The 19,564-nt window shown below is 46.4% G+C and overlaps 1 protein-coding gene across 2 annotated transcripts in view; it reads right to left on the bottom strand.

The window, feature by feature from the left end:
• The window catches only part of REEP2 (receptor accessory protein 2), a 52,323-nt gene that overhangs the window by 17,107 nt on the left and 15,652 nt on the right, over positions 1-19,564 (bottom strand). For both annotated transcript variants that reach the window (XM_075344678.1, XM_075344679.1), the window contains exons 2-3: positions 1,677-1,749; positions 175-251 (exon numbers count right to left, since the gene is read on the bottom strand). In XM_075344678.1, the coding sequence (XP_075200793.1) occupies positions 175-251; positions 1,677-1,749 (150 nt within the window). The remainder of the gene's footprint in view (positions 1-174; positions 252-1,676; positions 1,750-19,564) is intronic.

Below are 19,564 nucleotides of genomic sequence, written 5' to 3'. Positions count from 1 at the left end.
AGAGAGAGGACCAGAGCTCATACGTAGTGACCGATGTTTGCATTAGATTCATTTTAACCATTTGCTTAAATTCCACCCATTTGGATAAATGTGTATGAAGGTAAATATACGTGTGAACGGTATAATGGCAATGCTGACATCCCGGTTGTAGGTGTAAGGTTTTCTGCTACTTACCAGGACAGGATAATGTCAGTTAAAGTTTCTGCCGTGCTGAAAAAGGCAAACACAATCCAATACATCATCCATTTTACCTGCAAGAAGTCATACATTATTCATCAGTAGCCATTTAATGCTCCGTAATCCAACTGATCTATACAAAAAGTACGAGACATGGTAGACCAAGTTAAGAAGACTAGGGGCACTTAAGGGCACATTCCCGTAAGGCACGTCTATGGATATCGTTAGTGGTGTGGTATCATCTCCAGCAACATTTCTTAAAATGTCTCCATGCATGTAGACATTTAAACGTGACCAAAAGTCTCTGGGGCAGATTTACTAACATTGTAAAGAAGTCAAACCAAAATATACCGGTATATATTCCAAAATCCTTGGCAATTACGTATGCAAAAATATTAAAATACGTTGCCATTTTACACCAGTTTCCACCGTTCAGTCTTCTTCTGGCCCGTTTGACTGGAAATCAGAATTAGGGCCGGGTCACACGACCGTAGATTCTTTAATTCGATAGAATTGGGGCGATTATGCAAATGACACTCTGATCAGAGTTTGATCTGAGTGTCAGCATACTATGCTCCGATTTTCTCAGGTGAGAGAATTGTAGCATACTGTGAAAAGATGGAGAACAGACGTTCTCCATTGTGCGCGCCCGCGGACATCGGACTGCACTCTGAGGATTTCCATGCTCTCAGACTTCAAAAGGCAAGTGGCATCTGATAGAGTAAAATGACAGTGGGGAGAAAAAAAAAAAAAATTATATATGAAAATACCGGATAGCACTCGTCTAATTTATACGGTGACGTGCCTCTACCCTAACTGTCTCACACGGGGGTTACAAGGTAGGCCAATAGTCACAGTCTCCATGTAAGTCTATGGCTATTGGTTCTGATTCTCAAAGACTCATTGTAATAAGTCTTAGAAACTTACATTGGGAAAACAGCTACGACTCCACAAAGGAGACGCTGTGCGAGTCGGCAAAAGCTGCAGAGCAGTCACATGGGAACGGAGCAGCACTGGAAACTGGAGAAGACCGCGTACGTATTTTACATCATTTACCCTACATTACAAAAGATAATTAGGATGGATTACGGAATAAAAATATAAAAAAATTTTGGGACACTTTTGCTTTAGTAAGAAGAGCTAAATTTGGCACATCTTTATCCTTGTGCCAGGAGCTGAAATCTATGGCAGCCATGAGGGTGTAGATTTTTGTTACAATCGTTGACAATTCCTTGCACAGGTTTTAATAAATCTATCAGACCAGGCTATATATATATATATATATATATATACACATACACACACATACATATACACACACACATACTTATTACCACTTATTACCTTCTATATCCCATCCATTGACTGTCACCATTGTCAGAAAGTATTGATATCCACTTCACTTGTTAGTGTTTTTAACATTATGACTGGTGGTTGAACAGTTATTTAATGATAAACAAGTAACATCACATGTAAAAAAAAAAAAAAAAACAACTTACATATTCTTTAACATTTTTTGTCTTGACAGCCTTATATGATGAGTACGCTGGATATAAAGTGCCAAAGAGCAACCTACACAATAAAAAGACAAATATTGACATGAGTAAGGCAGAATATAATCTTTAATAATTTTTATTTTATTTTTTTTTTTTTTAATATATAGTGCTAACGTTCTGCAGCGCTTTACATACACTGGAGATCTAGATTAGAGAACACACAATTTCCTAAATGTTAATGTTATTGTGTCGTCCTATGTGATTATGTCCTGACATGAGGAAACTAGCAGTATTTTAAGCTTATTTCATAAACTGAATTTATTCCAAACCACATACTAAAAATGTAAATGGAGATACATGTAAATGAATACTGATCAAAATTAGAGAACACTTTCAGATACCTGCAAGTTATTGGTGTTAATTTGGTACCTGGTGCTAATTTCCTTAATTATCTGACAAACCCTATATAACTGGCAGCCTAACTTTCCAGTTTGCACCGACTTTGCAAAAATGGTGTGCCGTTCCAAAGTGACTGAAATCCTCCAGCAGCAGGTTGTCCAGATGAAGGCCAATGGTGTGACCCCATCAGCCACAACAAGAGAAATTGGTCATTCCAAGTCTGTTATTTCGAGAATATTGCTTCTTTACAACATCACAAACTCTTTCAAGTCCCCCAAGAAGGCTGGTCACCCTTGAAAGATGAATGCAAGAGAGGACAGGAAAATGCGGAGAATCTCCATGAGTAATCATTTCAATACTGCAGCTGGAATTGCTGAACAGTTCAGCACTGGACAGTGTAAGGATCTGTTTTGTCATACATTGTCATGACGATTAAGAGCATTTGGACTGTAAGCCCACTCTTCAGTGACCAAACCTCTCATTAGCAGGAATAATCAAAAGGCTAGACTCCCCTTTGGTGAGGAGCATGTTGTGTGGACAGAGAAGAAGTGGTCCACAAATCATTTTTGTGATGAAAGCAAGTTAAATTTATTTGGGTCTGATGGGAAACATTATGTTTGTTGACAAACTGGGGAAAGACTGAACCCAAAGTGTGTTAAGAAGTCAGTGAAAGGTGGTCGAGGAAGGGTCATGGTTTGGGGAATGTTTTCTGCAGCAGGAGGTGGACCTCTCATACAGCTACATGGCAGAGTAAAAGCAAGTGTGTATCAGAACCTTCAACACCTCGTGGTTCCTTTCTTACGTTCATCACTCAGTCATCGAGTAATTGTCACGCAGGACAATGCCGCCTGTCAGACAGCAAAATGGGTAAAGCAGTTCTTGAAACAGAAAACATTGAAACCATGAAATGGTCAGCCCAGAGTCCTGATCTAAACCCAATAGAAAACCTCTGGAAAATCCTTGGTGACAAAGTTATGGCCAAGAAACCCACAAAAGTCAAACAACTGTGTAAGAGACTGGAAGAAGAGTGGACCAAAATCACACCAGAGCAGTGTGAGAGACTAGTGATATCCTGTGGCCACAGATGTGCTGAAGTCATTCAAAGCAAAGGCCTCTACACGTCCTACCGATTGGTGACTGTTGTTATCTTCAGATCATTTACTTATAATATTTCTCTGTGCTACAGTCATTGTTGTTCCCTAATTATGATCATCACGTTTTGGGCAAAATACAAGTATTATGTTGATAAGCTTTGGATCTTTAGTAAAACACTGTCCTAGTGGCATGGTGTACCCCTTACAAAAAAAACCCAAAAAAACCCAAAACCTTCAAATGTTAAATCAATGTAGATTACATTATTTCTGAAAAAAAAAAAGCAAGTGATCATATATTGTTCTTTAATTTTCATCTCCAGTGTACATCTGATTGAGGCCCAACGCCAATATTAAAATAATCAGCATCATTGTCCCCTTTGGGGCTCACAATCTAAATTCCCTATTGTGATGGTGGAATATGGGGGGGTTGTGTAGGTTCGTATTTTAGGCGTGGTTCACTGTCCATTCTCTGTATTGCTTGTGTGTACATTGTATTGTCTGCAGGTAATCACCCCCTGTAGTGTTCCTGTCCCTAGGTCTGGTGGAGGGACAGGAATTGTTCAGTCAGTCTCTCGGAGAACCTTAAGAGAGAAGGAAGAAGATTGATCCTCTGAGAAGGAAAAGCTGAGGCTGCGACCAGCATCCCAGAGAGACTGTGAGAAACCCCCATTTGCCCGGAAAAGGACTGCTAAAGGATTGTGACTGATACCCGGGACATTTATGCCATTACTAGACAATTTTAACCTCTGTGTGGTGGATTATTTGATGGACAATATTTATTGCATGGAATAAATATTCTTTGGATGGTTCAAGCATCTCTTGCTCTGTTGATTGCGCGATATCAGAGAAGGACCCTGTGACACCTATCACGTCTTAGGAGTGTGGGAGGAAAGCTGAGAACCCGGAGGAAACCCTACAAACACAGGGAGAACATACAAACTCCTTGAAGATTCTGTCCTTGGTGGAATTTGAACCCAGGACCCCAGCGCTGGAATACTGCAGTGCTAACCACTGAGCCATCGTGCCGCCCAGATCACATTCAGATTCAATTAACTCAGATATCAATATGTTATGTGAAAAGTAAACTTGTTGCAGAATAACTAAACAAAGAAACCATTAAATGATTAAAGAATTATTGGAATTATTATTAGAATTGGGAAACTGTTCAACAGTGTCCTAAACAAAAGGATCATCAGTTTCCTTACCGAGCACAATGTCCTGAGCAAAAGCCAAGCAGGGTTCGTGCCAAACCACCGCACCACGGACCACATCTACACCCTGCACAGTCTCATTCAGAGCCACGTTCACAATACAAAGCATGGGAAGATATACGCCTGCTTTGTAGACTTTAAAAAGGCCTTTGACTCAGTGTGGCACCCGGGCTTGTTCTTGAAACTGCTGGAAAGCGGAATAGGAGGAAAGACCTACGATGTCATCAAAAGCTCCTACACCGAGAACCTCTGCAGTGTGAGTGTGAACGGTAGAAGAACGGCTTATTTCCAGCAGAGCCGAGGAGTCAGACAGGGCTGCAGCCTAAGTCCAACGCTCTTCAATATTTACATCAATGAGCTGGCTACTGCTCTAGAATCTTCAACTGCTCCAGGTCTCACACTCCATGACGCCCAGGTGAAATTCTTGCTCTATGCAGATGACCTACGGCTGATGTCACCAACAGAGAAAGGTCTCCAAGACAACCTACAAATCCTGGAGAAATTCAGCCCCACATGGGCACTACCGATCAATCTAAAGAAAACCAACATCATGGTGTTCCAGAAGAGAAAAAGAAGATTTGACCAGCATCCTTCATTTGTCCTAAACGGCTGCACTCTAACAGGAAAATACAAATACACCTACTTGGGCCTGGAAATTCACCAGTCAGGGAGCTTCAAACAAGCCATAGAGGCCCTGAAAAACAAGGCCTGCAAAACCTTTTATGCCATCCGAAGGAAATTGTATCATCTGAAGCCACCAGTGATGGTCTGGCTAAAAATCTTCGATTCCATCATTGCCCCAATCCTCCTGTATGGCAGCGAAGTCTGGGGCCCTCACACTTACCCAGATTGGTCAAGGTGGGATTCCAGCCCAACAGAAATATTCCACCTGGAATTCTGTAAGCACCTTCTCCAGGTCCATCGAAGCACCTCCAACAGTGCCTGTCGAGCTGAGCTGGGCAGATTCCCTCTACACCTAGCAGCTCTGAAGAGGTCACTATCATTTCAGGCTCACCTACAGAGTAGCAATCCAAGCTCCCATCACCACAAAGCTCTGATATATATATGTGGGCCAGATGAACCAGGACCCCTAGCACAGCTCTCCCAAACCCAACTGGACAAAATAACCAATCACAGCAGCCTGACAAGAACCAGAATCAGGAAGATGGTAGACGAGGGCCAGGAGAGGTATGTCAATGACTGGAGGACAGACATCAACACCTCACAGAAACTGACCACGTACCAGAGACTACAGACTGGCCCCATATCTGGTAAAACTCCCGGAACCCAGAGACTGCAGGACCCTGACCCGATATAGACTCAGTGCCCACAGTCTAGCCATCGAATCCGGCCGACACAAGTAGAGCTACAAGCCCAGGGAGGACAGACTGTGCCAACACTGTGACCTGGAGGCCCTGGAGGATGAAACCCACTTCCTGCTACACTGCACCAAGTACTCAGCAGTGAGGGACACTCACTTCAGGAGACTCTCCCATCTCTTCCCGGATTTCAGCTCCATGAAGGAGGAAGAGAAAATATATATCCTGCTGGGGGAAGAATAGAGCGCAGTGGAGATAGCAGCGCGGTATGTGAGCGAATGTCATAGACTTCGAGAAGGAGAACTATGATAAGTCATGGACTTCCATAGCCCCCCATCCCAGATGTGGCCCCCCAATCCCCACCCTGGATATGCCCCATCCACCGTTACTACAGTCCCCACCCTGGATATGCCCCATCATAAGCCATGGACTTCCATAGCACCCACCCTAGATGTGCCCCATTCACCCTTCCTACAGTCCCCACCCACCATCCCCACAGCCCCAGTCCCTAATGTACACTTGCTTTGGCAAAACTAATTTGTATTTGGTCCTGCCAATAAAGCTTATTTGATTTGAATTACTAAAAAGGACATCATTAGCTACATTAATTACCTAAAGTTATGTTTCTATTCCACATAGGCACAATTATTCCTATATACAAATTCTGTTCTCCATTTCCTAAGATGATATTTTCTGAACATTGTATACACTGCACAGTACAGAAGGTTCTGCTATTTACAAGCCCAGGTGTCCAGTCAATCTATAATATAACCTGGCAAATCAAATTAAGTAAAGACTATAAGAACTGTCACTGACAAGGAATCAGCCTTAATCTTTCTTCTTCTACTGGAACAGATTCCTTTCTGGGATCGAGCTATTTTCTGCTGACTGGACAAACATTACTACGGAAAGCCAGCTTCTTTATGCAAGACATACAAAGGGTAAGATGTACTCACCACTAAATCAATATGTTAGATATACTATAGGGGAAGTTAGGATATAGAGTGGAAAATCTGAGAATGAAGCCTTCACACCAGGTCTTAGACCCCATTCTGTTGACGGGCTCCACCTGAATACCCAAAAAATTCAGATATTCACCTGGTGGAGTCCTCGACTTAAAATCAGGCAAAATATGAAGCTTGAAACTCCACTTGATCTATTTGTTGGCATCTGTCTTTTTTGTTGCTTACGATAGAGCTAATTAGCTCTGTCAAAGCAAGGCCAAGGAAAACCAAACTAAATATAAAGCAGCAACCATTAGCCCTAATTAGGTCTTACAGGGACGCAGATCTCTAGGAATGGGAACATTGTGACACGCACGTGCGCACACACACACACACACACACACACACACACACACACACACACACACACACCAGGTGAAATCACTATAGAGCACATCACCAATTTTCTAAGTAAAAGATATTTCTCAAGGTTTGGTTGAAATTAAATTCTCACCAAATATCAGTAATAGTCCATCCAAGCTAAGAACTCAAACCATAGATGTCCATAAATTAAGTCATGTGTAATAATCACACAGGGAAAAAGTATTGAAGACATGATGAAAGAGCGGTACAAAAAGCCATGGAAAAAGTCGTGACATCAGCTGAAATCTATCAATAATTAGAAAGCAATCCTCATAGTAAGTGAAAAATAATATCAGCTGGTTCAACTGATGGCTTATAAAAAGGCATTTCATTACCAAGGTGCCACACAAGAAACATCTCATGAGAGGTAAAACCAGTGAGCTGTCTCAAGACCTTCACAACTTTATTGTTACCAAAAATACTGGTTACAGAATTTCTAAACTATTGAAGGTTCCAGTGAGTAGTGTTGGGGCCATAGCACAGAAGTGGAAAGATCATCATTTTACCATAACCAGCCACAGCCAGGTGGTGCCTGCAAGATTTCAGACAGAGGAGTGAAAAGAATGATCAGAAGAGTTGTCCAAGAGCTAAGTATCACCTAAAGAGATCTACAGAAAAACCTTGAATCAGCATATACAATGGTTTCAAAGAAAACAATAAGTAATTCACTTAACCTCCATGACTTGTATGCACCATCACCACACAAGACTCCATTGATAAGCAAAAAGCATGTTCAAGCATGCTTAACCCCTTAAGGACAGGTAATTTCTCATTTTTGTGTTTCTTTTCCCGCCACCATCCAAGAGTCATATCTTTATTTTTACATCAATATCCAGCAAAAAAAACCATGCCCTCACACGGCTATTAGTAACCAGCTAGTTAATCATATGATGTAATAGCAATCAGGATCAAAATCAAAGGGTGGTGAAATAGCAAAAAAAAAAAAAAGTGAAATTCTGCAATTGTTTTTTATTTTTTCATTTACAGCGTTCATTTTACCATATAAAGCTAACCCGGCAGTAGTTTTCAGAAATTTGTCCAAAAAAAAAAAAAAAAAAAAAATATATATATATAGCACTTCTGTCACTATTCTCCAAGATCTGTAGTGTTCTCATTTTTTGGGATCTGGGGCTCGGCAATGGTTTATTTTTTGGAGTCTTGTGTGGACGTTTTTTAAAATTATACAGTTTTTGTGTAGATGTGATGTTTTGATCACCATTTTAATGCAAAGTTGCGGGGGGGGGGGGACACTTAAAAATGTTGGCATTTGGATTTTTTTCTCACTATTTCAATGGGGCAAGAAAGAGGGGGGAGTTGAACTTTTTGTTTTTTTACTTTTTCATATATTTAAAAAAAAAAAAAAAATTATTTTTATTATTGGACTTTACTAGTCTTTCTAGCCTGCACAGTCCGATCGCTTGTCCTGAGCAAAGAAATGCTTCAGCATTATACTGATCAGGAGAAATACTGACCTCCTGTGAGTGTCGGCGCTCTGCCAGCATTCACAGGAAGTGAGTCATGGCAGCGTCAGGGGCCATCAGCTGACCGCACAGTACCATGATAACACATACTGAGATGACAGACACAGGGGTCATCTGCTGACCTCTTGTTTTAATGCAACACATCAGTGTCCCACGATCACTTTGTGGAAGCACTGATGAGGGGTTAGAACAGCATGCCCCCCCCCCCCCCCGACACACGATAAATGTCGCTGTCAGATTGACAGCAGCATTTATAAAGTTAACAGCGGAGGCCATAATACACACCAGGTTTGTAGGCCCCAACAACACCACACTCTACAATATATATATAGCGCTGGTTTTCTGGAATTCAGTGCAGTAACAGCCTGAAGTAAAAGTGGGTCAGGTACGGTAAATTTATTCTAAGCAATTCTCACCATCTAAGGATGGAAGAAATACTTGACCCCATTTCAATGGTTTTTAACTATTCTTTAGTGACATGTGCCTATGACATCTGGTGAAACTAAGACAATATAGCCCTGTATGAAAATAAATGTTTCTCAAGGCACAAATTTATTAAATTCATATGATTAAAAGGAAACCAAATATATAAAAACAAAGTGGAATATGAATTCAATGTAATGTTCTAAAAGGTACAGATTTCTTAGTGTTCTATAGGAATGTAGCCCTACAGATTACAAGGGTTGAGAATTCACCATGGGCTGAGTTTTCAAGAAAAAAAAAAATCCTAATTTTGGGGAGATTTTTTTTAAGGAATTTCTCTTTACAGAAAAGTTTGCTAAAGTCATTTTGGAAAACTTATTTTTTGCAACCTTTTGATTGAACAGAACCGAATTTGGAGGGCATATTTCTTCAGGAACTTCTTTAGGAATCAGGCTATGTGCGTACAGAGTATTTCAAGGCATTTTTGAAAAGGAATAAAACAAGAACCTGGGAGATTCTGCCCAGTTTCCTAAAACACCTCTGGAAAAAAAAAAAAAAAAAAAAAAAAAAAAAGGTCCATGTGCACATGGCCGGTGCTTCAAAACTCAAAAGCTACTTCAATTATTTGTATGAAAATCAACTAGGAGTTGGGTTTTTTCAGCACTGCAGTGGTGCCTTAAATCTAAGGCGGGCTTTGCACGTTGCGACATCGCAAGCAGATGCTGCGATGTCGCACGCGATAGTCCCTGCCCCCGTCGCAGGTACAATATCTTGTGATAGCTGGCGTAGCGAAAATTATCGCTACGCCAGCTTCACATGCACTCACCTGCCCTGCGACCGTCGCTCTGGCCGGCGACCCGCCTCCTTCCTAAGGGGGCGGGCCGTGCGGCGTCATAGCGACGTCACACGGCAGGCGGCCAATAGCTGCGGAGGGGCGGAGATGAGCAGGATGTAAACATTCCGCCCACCTCCTTCCTTCCGCATAGCCGCCGGCAGCAGGTAAGAAGATGGTAGTCGTTCCTGTGGTGTCACACATAGCGATGTGCGCTGCCGCAGGAATGACGAACAACATCGTACCTGCAGCAGCAACGATATTAAGGAAATGGACGACGTGTCAACAAGCAACGATTTTTCACGTTTTTGCGCTCATTGATCGTTGCTCATTGGTGTCACACGATGCGATGTCGCTAACGGCGCCGGATGTGCCTCACTAACAACATGACTCCGACGATATATCGCTAGCAATGTCGCAGCGTGTAAAACACCCTTTAGATTTAAAGCACCACTTGAGCGGTTCAATAATAAAAATTGCTTGAGTGTTGCTGTAAGTTTTTTTTTTTTTGCCTGAAGAGGTTTTGAAAAATGCTTAGTGGAAAAAAAAAGTAGGTGACGGTCACTTCTTTGAACAGGATCCGAAGGAAAATTATCCATCCAAAAATATGCAAAAAAAAAAAGTCAGGAAATGCTTAATAAAAGGAAAATCTCCTCCAAAAACTACCTAAACCAAAAGGACTTTTCTGAAGTGTTGTATGCTTGAAAAATACATACAACAAAAAGAAACAAAAAAAAAAAACACTCAGTGTGCACTTAGCCTTAGGCTGGAAACACATCTATGCAAGTAAAATCGGTCCGACTGGGCTGAAAAAAACTCGGCTGATTTTAGTTCACGTTAGGTCCGAGTGCAACACAAGTGCGATGCTTTTTCTGAATAAATTAATGATTTTACTAGCGTGTGTAATGCGTGTGTAATGCGTATTTTTTACTATGTCATCTGCCATTCAGCTCTGCTACATGGCCGCTGACAGCAGACACAGAGCCATGTAGCAGAGCTGAATGGCAGATGACAGCAGACACAGACAGAGCCGCACTGTCAGAATGAACTCGGGTGAACTTCACCCGACTTCATTGTCATGCTGCGGCTCTGTCTGTGCCGCGTCCTGATTAGCGGTCACCTGTGAAGGATTCACCGGTGACCGCTAATCCCCTGAGTCACTGAAGTGTCCCCCCCTCTCTCATACTCACCGATCCCCGGCGCTGCACGGCGTTCACACTGCTCCGGCGGCTTTTTCTAATTTGAAAAAGCCAGCCTCTCATTAAACAATCTCGTATTCCCTGCTTTCCCCGCCCACAGGCGCCTATATTTGGTTACAGTGAGACACGCCTCCACGCTGAGTGACAGGTGTCTCACTGCAACCAATCACAGCAGCCGGTGGGCGGGTCTATACTGTGCAGTGAAATAAATAAATAAATTAAAAAAAACGGTGTCTGCTGCAGCTCCGGTCACCTCCATGCAGCAGAGCTGGATGCGACGCTGGAGGTCCGTGGATTACGCCGGACATGGAGGGCTTTTTGGGGCTGATTAAATTGGTAATGAGGGAATTTGTTTGTGTTTTTTATTTCTAATAAAGGATTTTTTCATGTGTGTGTGTTTATTTACTGTAACTTACAGATTAATCATGGAGGGTGTCTCAGACGCCTGACATGATTAATCTAGGATTTAGTGGCAGCTATGGGCTGCCATTAACTCCTTATTACCCCGATTTGCCAATGCACCAGGGTAAATCGGGAAGAGCCGGGTACAGTCCCAGAACTGTCGCATATAATGTATGCGGCAATTCTGGGCGGCTGCTGACTGATATTGTTAGGCTGGGGGGCTCCCCATAATGTGGGGCTCCCCATCCTGAGAATACCAGCCTTCAGCCGTATGGCTTTATCTGGCTGGTATTAAAATTGGGGGGACCGCACGCCATTTTTTTTAATTATTTATTTGTTTATTTCACTGCATAGTATAGACCCGCCCACCGGCTGCTGTGATTGGGTGCAGTGAGACACCTGTCACTCAGCGTGGGGGCGTGTCTCACTGCAACCAATCATAGGCGCCTGTGGGCGGGTAAAGCAGGGAATATGAGATTGTTTAATGAGCGGCCGGCTTTTTCACAATAGTGAAAGCCGCCGCAGCAGTGAGAAAGCCGTGCAGCGCCGCGCCGGGGATCGGGGAACGGTGAGTATGAGAGAGGAGGGGAAAATGACTGACAGACTGTGAGAGAGGGACAGAGATAGTGACGGACCGACAGAGAGAGAATAGAGACTGAGAGGGAGAGACCGACTGACAGAGAATAGTGATTGACAGACATTGTGAGACATCACTCGTTTCCAGTGTTTTAGGAAACATGCGAGAAATGTATTTAGAAAATCGCATGTCACTAGGAGGGTGTGAATGCCGTCCCGTGACATCCGATTATTTACACGCTCCCATAGAGTTGCATTGGAGAGACTCGCAGTAGAAACTCGCAAAAAGGCAACATGCTGCGATTTTTTTCTCAGTCCGATTTGGACTGAGGAAAAAAAAAAAAAAATCGCAGATGAGAGCTGAATCATTCACTAACATGTGTCCGATTCCAATGCGAGATTGTCTCGCATTGCTCTACTGTAAGAAACTCGCAAGTGAGAAGCAGCCCTTACATGCACATTCCTTCTCCACCCGACAGCATTTCTAACCTTGAAAAGGAAAAAAGTGCAAGAAACTGCTCATATAAACAGCAAATTGGATTTGTCTGAGAAATGAATAATAGAAGTTTTCCAAGCATTTTTAGGCTGGTTTCACATGTCAGTGAAAAAACACAGGCCTTTTTCACTGACGTGTTAAAAACGCATATGTTCCTCCGTGTGTCGTGATTCGCAGCACACGTGGATTGTCCATGTGCTATTAGTGATACGTAATCCGTCATCCATGATTGCACATTGATGTATACTCACCTGTTCACGCTCCTGCTGTCCGTGGTGCTGACCTCTTCGGCTCTGCTGTGTTTTCGCCCCCGCTGCAGCTACTTCCGGGTCTGCATACATGAATATGCATGAGACTAAGCAGCCGGCTCTGAGGCCAGAGAGCGTGGCTGGAGAAGTGGAGTTAAAAATGCCTTTTATTTTCAATGTCTGTTTTTCTGGTATGTGTTTCACGGATCACACCATAGTGTGGTCCATGGGACATCAGTGATGCCAGAAAAAAAAAAACCAGACATGTCTCCGTGTGGCCATCACATACACGTGTGAAAAATCACTGATGTGTGCGCAGACCCAATGAAGGTCTGCATATGTCCGTGATTCTGGTACGTATAAAAACTAGCACATACGTACCAGAATCACTGACGTCTGAAACAGGCCTTAGGCTGTGTGCACACAATTTTTGAAGGCGTTTTTTGGAGCAGAAAGTGACTGGAAACTCTTCAATTTATTTTTTATATCTGAAAACCACTCGGTTGCTGCTCCCAAAACTCAGCAAAACAACTACGTGTGTACATAGCCTTAAAGCGGACTCTAGAGAAGCGCCACTCGCCGAAAGATCCTCAAAAACCTCTGAACATATTCTTAGTGGAGGGATATTCAAATTGTCTCTTCAGCGAGGAATGAGACGAACTCTAGTGCCACCTATTGGAAGTACAAACAATGGAAAGAAAAGGGTTAATCTCCTGCGCTGCCAAACCAGTCCAAATGATGTAGAGAAAATGTGATTTATTGGTCAACGCGTTTCAAAGCCCTCAGAGGCTTCATCAAGACCAGTAATGATTAAAATCTGCAAGAAAGAAGGGAATTTTGTTTACTTACCGTAAATTCCTTTTCTTCTAGCTCCTATTGGGAGACCCAGACAATTGGGTGTATAGCTTCTGCCTCCGGAGGCCACACAAAGTATTACACTTTAAAAAGTGTAAACCCCTCCCCTCTGCCTATACACCCCCCCGTGCATCACAGGCTCCTCAGTTTTGGTGCAAAAGCAGGAAGGAGGAAACTTATAAATTGGTCTAAGGTAAATTCAATCCGAAGGATGTTCGGAGAACTGAAACCATGAACCAAAGAACAATTCAACATGAACAACATGTGTACACAAAAGAACAACAGCCCGAAGGGAACAGGGGCGGGTGCTGGGTCTCCCAATAGGAGCTAGAAGAAAAGGAATTTACGGTAAGTAAACAAAATTCCCTTCTTCTTTGTCGCTCCATTGGGAGACCCAGACAATTGGGACGTCCAAAAGCAGTCCCTGGGTGGGTAAAAGAATACCTCGGTAATAGAGCCGTAACACGGCCCCTTCCTACAGGTGGGCAACCGCCGCCTGAAGGACTCGCCTACCTAGGCTGGCATCTGCCGAAGCGTAGGTATGCACCTGATAGTGTTTCGTGAAAGTGTGCAGACTCGACCAGGTAGACGCCTGACACACCTGCTGAGCCGTAGCCTGGTGCCGCAATGCCCAGGACGCACCCACGGCTCTGGTAGAATGGGCTTTCAGTCCTGAAGGAACCGGAAGCCCAGAAGAACGGTAGGCTTCAAGAATTGGTTCCTTGATCCACCGAGCCAAGGTTGACTTGGAAGCCTGCGACCCTTTACACTGGCCAGCGACAAGGACAAAGAGCGCATCCGAGCGGCGCAGGGGCGCCGTACGAGAAATGTAGAGAGTCTGAGTGCTCTCACAAGATCTAACAAGTGCAAATCCTTTTCACATTGGTGAACTGGATGAGGGCAAAAAGAAGGTAAGGAGATATCCTGATTGAGATGAAAAGGGGATACCACCTTAGGGAGAAATTCCGGAACCGGACGCAGAACCACCTTGTCCTGGTGAAACACCAGGAAGAGGGCTTTGCATGACAGTGCAGCTAGCTCAGACACTCTCCGAAGTGATGTGACTGCCACTAGGAAGACCACCTTCTGCGAGAGGCGTGAAAGAGAAATATCTCTCATTGGCTCGAAAGGTGGTTTCTGAAGAGCCGTTAGCACCCTGTTCAGATCCCAGGGTTCTAGCGGACGCTTGTAAGGAGGGACTATGTGGCAAACCCCCTGCAGGAACGTGCGTACCTGTGGAAGCCTGGCTAGACGCTTTTGAAAAAACACAGAGAGCGCCGAGACTTGTCCCTTAAGAGAGCCGAGAGACAAACCCTTTTCCATTCCGGATTGAAGGAAGGACAGAAAAGTGGGCAAGGCAAATGGCCAGGGAGTAAAACCCTGATCAGAGCACCAGGATAAGAAGATCCTCCACGTCCTGTGGTAGATCTTGGCTGACGTTGGTTTCCTGGCCTGTCTCATAGTGGCAATGACCTCTTGAGATAACCCTGAAGACGCTAGGATCCAGGACTCAATGGCCACACAGTCAGGTTGAGGGCCGCAGAATTCAGATGGAAAAATGGCCCTTGAGACAGTAAGTCTGGTCGGTCTGGTAGTGCCCACGGTTGACCCACCGTGAGATGCCACAGATCCGGGTACCACGACCTCCTCGGCCAGTCTGGGGCGATGAGGATGGTGCGGCGGCAGTCGGACCTGATCTTGCGTAACACTCTGGGCAGCAGTGCCAGAGGAAAAACATAAGGCAGTCGAAACTGTGACCAATCCTGAACTAATGCGTCTGCCGCCAGAGCTCTGTGATCTTGAGACCGTGCCATGAATGCCGAGACCTTGTTGTTGTGCCGGGACGCCATTAGGTCGACGTCCGGCTTCCCCCAGCGGCAACAGATCTCTTGAAACACGTCCGGGTGAAGAGACCATTCCCCTGCGTCCATGCCCTGGCGACTGAGAAAGTCTGCTTCCCAGTTTTCTACGCCCGGGATGTGAACTGCGGAGATGGTGGATGCTGTGGCTTCCACCCACAGCAGAATCCGCCGAACTTCCTGGAAGGCTTGCCGACTGCGTGTGCCGCCTTGGTGGTTGATGTATGCCACCGCCGTGGCGTTGTCCGACTGAATTCGGATCTGCCTGCCTTCCAGCCACGGCTGGAACGCCTTTAGGGCTAGATACACTGCCCTTATCTCCAGAACATTGATCTGAAGGGAGGACTCTGGCTGAGTCCAGGTACCCTGAGCCCTGTGGTGGAGGAAGACCGCTCCCCACCCTGACAGACTCGCGTCCGTCGTGACCACAGCCCAGGATGGGGGCAGGAATGATTTCCCCTTCGACAAAGAAGTGGGAAGAAGCCACCACTGAAGGGAGGCCTTGGCTGCCCGAGAAAGGGAGACGTTCCTGTCGAGGGACGTCGACTTCCTGTCCCATTTGCGGAGAATGTCCCATTGAAGTGGACGCAGATGAAACTGCGCAAATGGAACTGCCTCCATTGCTGCCACCATCTTCCCTAGGAAGTGCATGAGGCGCCTCAAGGGGTGCGACTGGGCTCGAAGGAGAGATTGCACCCCTGTCCGTAGTGAACGCTGTTTGTCCAGCGGAAGTTTCACTATCGCTGGGAGAGTATGAAACTCCATCCCGAGATATGTCAGCGATTGGGTCGGTGTCAGTTTTGACTTTGGGAAATTGATGATCCACCCGAACCTCTGGAGAGTCTCCAGAGCAATGTTCAGGCTGTGTTGGCATGCCACCCGAGAGGGGGCCTTGACAAGAAGATCGTCTAAGTAAGGGATCACTGAGTGTCCCTGAGAGTGTAGGACTGCTACCACTGTTGCCATGACCTTGGTGAAGACCCGTGGGGCTGTCGCCAGGCCGAAAGGCAGTGCCACGAACTGAAGGTGTTCGTCCCCGATGGCGAAACGCAGGAAGCGCTGATGCTCTGGTGCAATCGGCACGTGGAGATAAGCATCCCTGATGTCGATTGATGCTAGGAAGTCTCCTTGGGACATCGAGGCGATGACGGAGCGGAGAGATTCCATCCGGAACCGCCTGGTTTTCACGTGTCTGTTGAGCAGTTTGAGGTCCAGAACGGGACGGAAAGATCCGTCCTTTTTTGGCAACACAAACAAGTTGGAGTAAAAACCGTGACCCCATTGCTCACCGCCTGAAGAAGAGCATCGGCTCGCTCGGGGGGCGGAGATGTTCTGAAGAAACGAGTCGGAGGACGAGAACTGAACTCTATCCTGTAACCGTGACCCATCGGTCTTGGACATGTGGCAACCAGGCGTCGCAAAAGCGGGAGAGCCTGCCACCGACCGAGGATGCGGTTTGGGGAGGCCGAAAGTCATGAGGAGGCCGCTTTGGGAGCGGTTCCTCCGGCGGTCTTTTTAGGACGTGACTTAGACCGCCATGAATCAGAGTTCCTCTGACCCTTCTGTGGCCTGTTGGACGAGGAGAATTGAGACCTGGCTGAGGGCCGAAAGGACCGAAACCTCGATTGTACCTTCCGTTGTTGAGGTCTGTTTGGTTTGGACTGGGGTAAGGACGAGTCCTTTCCCTTGGATTGTTTAATGATTTCATCCAATTGCTCGCCAAACAGGCGGTCGCCAGAAAATGGCAAACCGGTTAAGAACTTTTTGGAAGCAGAGTCTGCCTTCCATTCACGTAGCCACATGGCCCTGCGGACTGCCACTGAATTGGCGGATGCTACCGCCATACGGCTCGCAGAGTCCAGGACAGCATTCATGGCGTAGGACGCAAACGCCGACGCCTGAGAGGTTAAGGACACAACCTGCGGAGTAGAGGCACGTGTGACTGCATTAATCTCAGACTGACAAGCTGAGATAGCTTGGAGTGCCCATACGGCTGCGAATGCCGGAGCAAAGGACGCGCCGATAGCCTCATAGATGGATTTCATCAGGAGCTCTATCTGCCTGTCAGTGGCATCCTTGAGTGATGCACCATCTGCCACTGCAACTATGGATCTGGCCGCCAGTCTAGAGACTGGAGAATCCACCTTGGGACACTGAGCCCAACCCTTGACTACGTCAGGGGGGAAGGGATAACGTGTGTCATTAAGGCGCTTAGTAAAGCGCTTATCCGGAAAAGCTCGGTGTTTCTGGACTGTATCTCTGAAGTCGGAGTGATCAAGAAACGCACTCCGTGTACGTTTGGGAAACCTAAAATGGAATTTCTCCTGCTGAGAAGCTGACTCCTCACTCGGAGGGGCTGGAGGAGAAAGATCTAACACCTGATTGATGGACGCTATAAGGTCGTTTACTATGGCGTCCCCTTCAGGCGTATCAAGGTTGAGAGCGGCGTCAGGATCAGAGCCCTGATCTGCCACCTCCGCTTCATCCTCCAGAGAGTCCTCATGCTGAGACCATGAACAGTGTGATGAAGTCGAGGGAAGCTCCCAGCGAGCCCGCTTAGTCGGTCTGGGACTGCGGTCCGTGTCGGAGTCCTCACCGTGGGACCTATGAGTCGACCCAGGAGCACTCTGCTGTGCCGACCGAGGGGGGGCTGAGAGCAATGATTCAACAGTGCCCGGGGCCTGTGTTACAGGTCTGGACTGCAAAGCTTCTAGTATCTTAGCAGACCATCTATCCATAGACTCAGAAAGTTTGTCAGCGAATACTGCAAACTCTGTCCCTGTCACCTGGACAGTGGGAGCCGGTGGTTCCACCTGGGCCGAGGGTCCCACCAGTGGCTGAGGCTCCGGCTGAGTGAGTGTCACAGGGGCCGAGCATTGCACACAATGAGGGTAGGTGGAACCTGCAGGTAGCATAGCCGCACATGAGGTACAGGTTGCAAAGTAAGCCTGTGCCTTGGCACCCTTGCTTTTTGCGGACGACATGCTGTTGTCTCCTCTTAGCGTAATCAGAGAGGGTATATAGCCAAAAGCAAATAGTGCGGCCGTACAGAGTAAATGTATACAATATAAGCATATAAATATACACTTCGGCACCAAGGGGGGCCAGCACCTAGTAACAGGTGCGGCTTACCGACCGCCCTCGCACCACGGTTGTGTGACCACCAGATTCCCTGCCTGGGCCTCCCAGAGCTGTGGAGCTCGGTGTTGTCTCCCCTCTGAAGTTCTCCAGCGTCAGACGTGCTGATAGGAATGGCTGCCAGCGTTCTGAGAGGAGGAGGGGGCCGTGGGCGTGCCTCAGAAAGTGCGGGAATCTGGTGCCCCACGGTGCTCAGTGAGGGGGGAGGAGGATACTAAGTATGCTCCAGCCCTCAGCGCTGACGTCCAGTGCAGCGTCCCGCCCTTACCCCTGACTGGCAGGCCCGGGGGCGGGAGTATGCGGTACTAGGCCGCAAAAGCCGGGGACTAAAGTTATAAGCGCGGCCGGCAAACAAGCGCGGTCAGCGCAGTAGTCCCGGCGCACAAACACACCCAGCAGCTGCTGCAGCGTCCATTACACAGGCGCTCTATGCGCCGTCCCCAAGGGGACACAGAGTACCTCATAGGAGCAGGGCCTGTCCCTGACGATACCCGGTATCCTGTCCAGCAGATTCCCCCAGGGGCTGCGGAGGGAGCACGGTCCCAGTGCCTGGTGACCGGTTAGGATCCCACTTCACCCAGAGCCCCTAAGGGATGGGGAAGGAAAACAGCATGTGGCTCCAGCCTTTGTACCCGCAATGGGTACCTCAACCTTAACAGCACCGCCGACCAGAGTGGGGTGAGAAGGGAGCATGCCGGGGGCCCTGTTATGGGCCCTCTTTTCTTCCATCCGATATAGTCAGCAGCTGCTGCTGACTAAATTGTGGAGCTTGCGTGCATGTGTGCCTCCTTCAACACAAAGCATAAAAACTGGGGAGCCCGTGATGCACGGGGGGGTGTATAGGCAGAGGGGAGGGGTTTACACTTTTAAGTGTAATACTTTGTGTGGCCTCCGGAGGCAGAAGCTATACACCCAATTGTCTGGGTCTCCCAATGGAGCGACAAAGAAATAAGCAAGCATGAAAAACGCAGCGTGTCCACACAGTCTTATGG

This window comes from Anomaloglossus baeobatrachus, chromosome 4, assembly GCF_048569485.1.
Source record: "Anomaloglossus baeobatrachus isolate aAnoBae1 chromosome 4, aAnoBae1.hap1, whole genome shotgun sequence".
NCBI classification, from domain to species: Eukaryota; Metazoa; Chordata; class Amphibia; order Anura; family Aromobatidae; genus Anomaloglossus; species Anomaloglossus baeobatrachus.
Note: the sequence above shows the minus strand (reverse complement) of the source record. Positions and strands in the feature narration are given on the sequence as shown.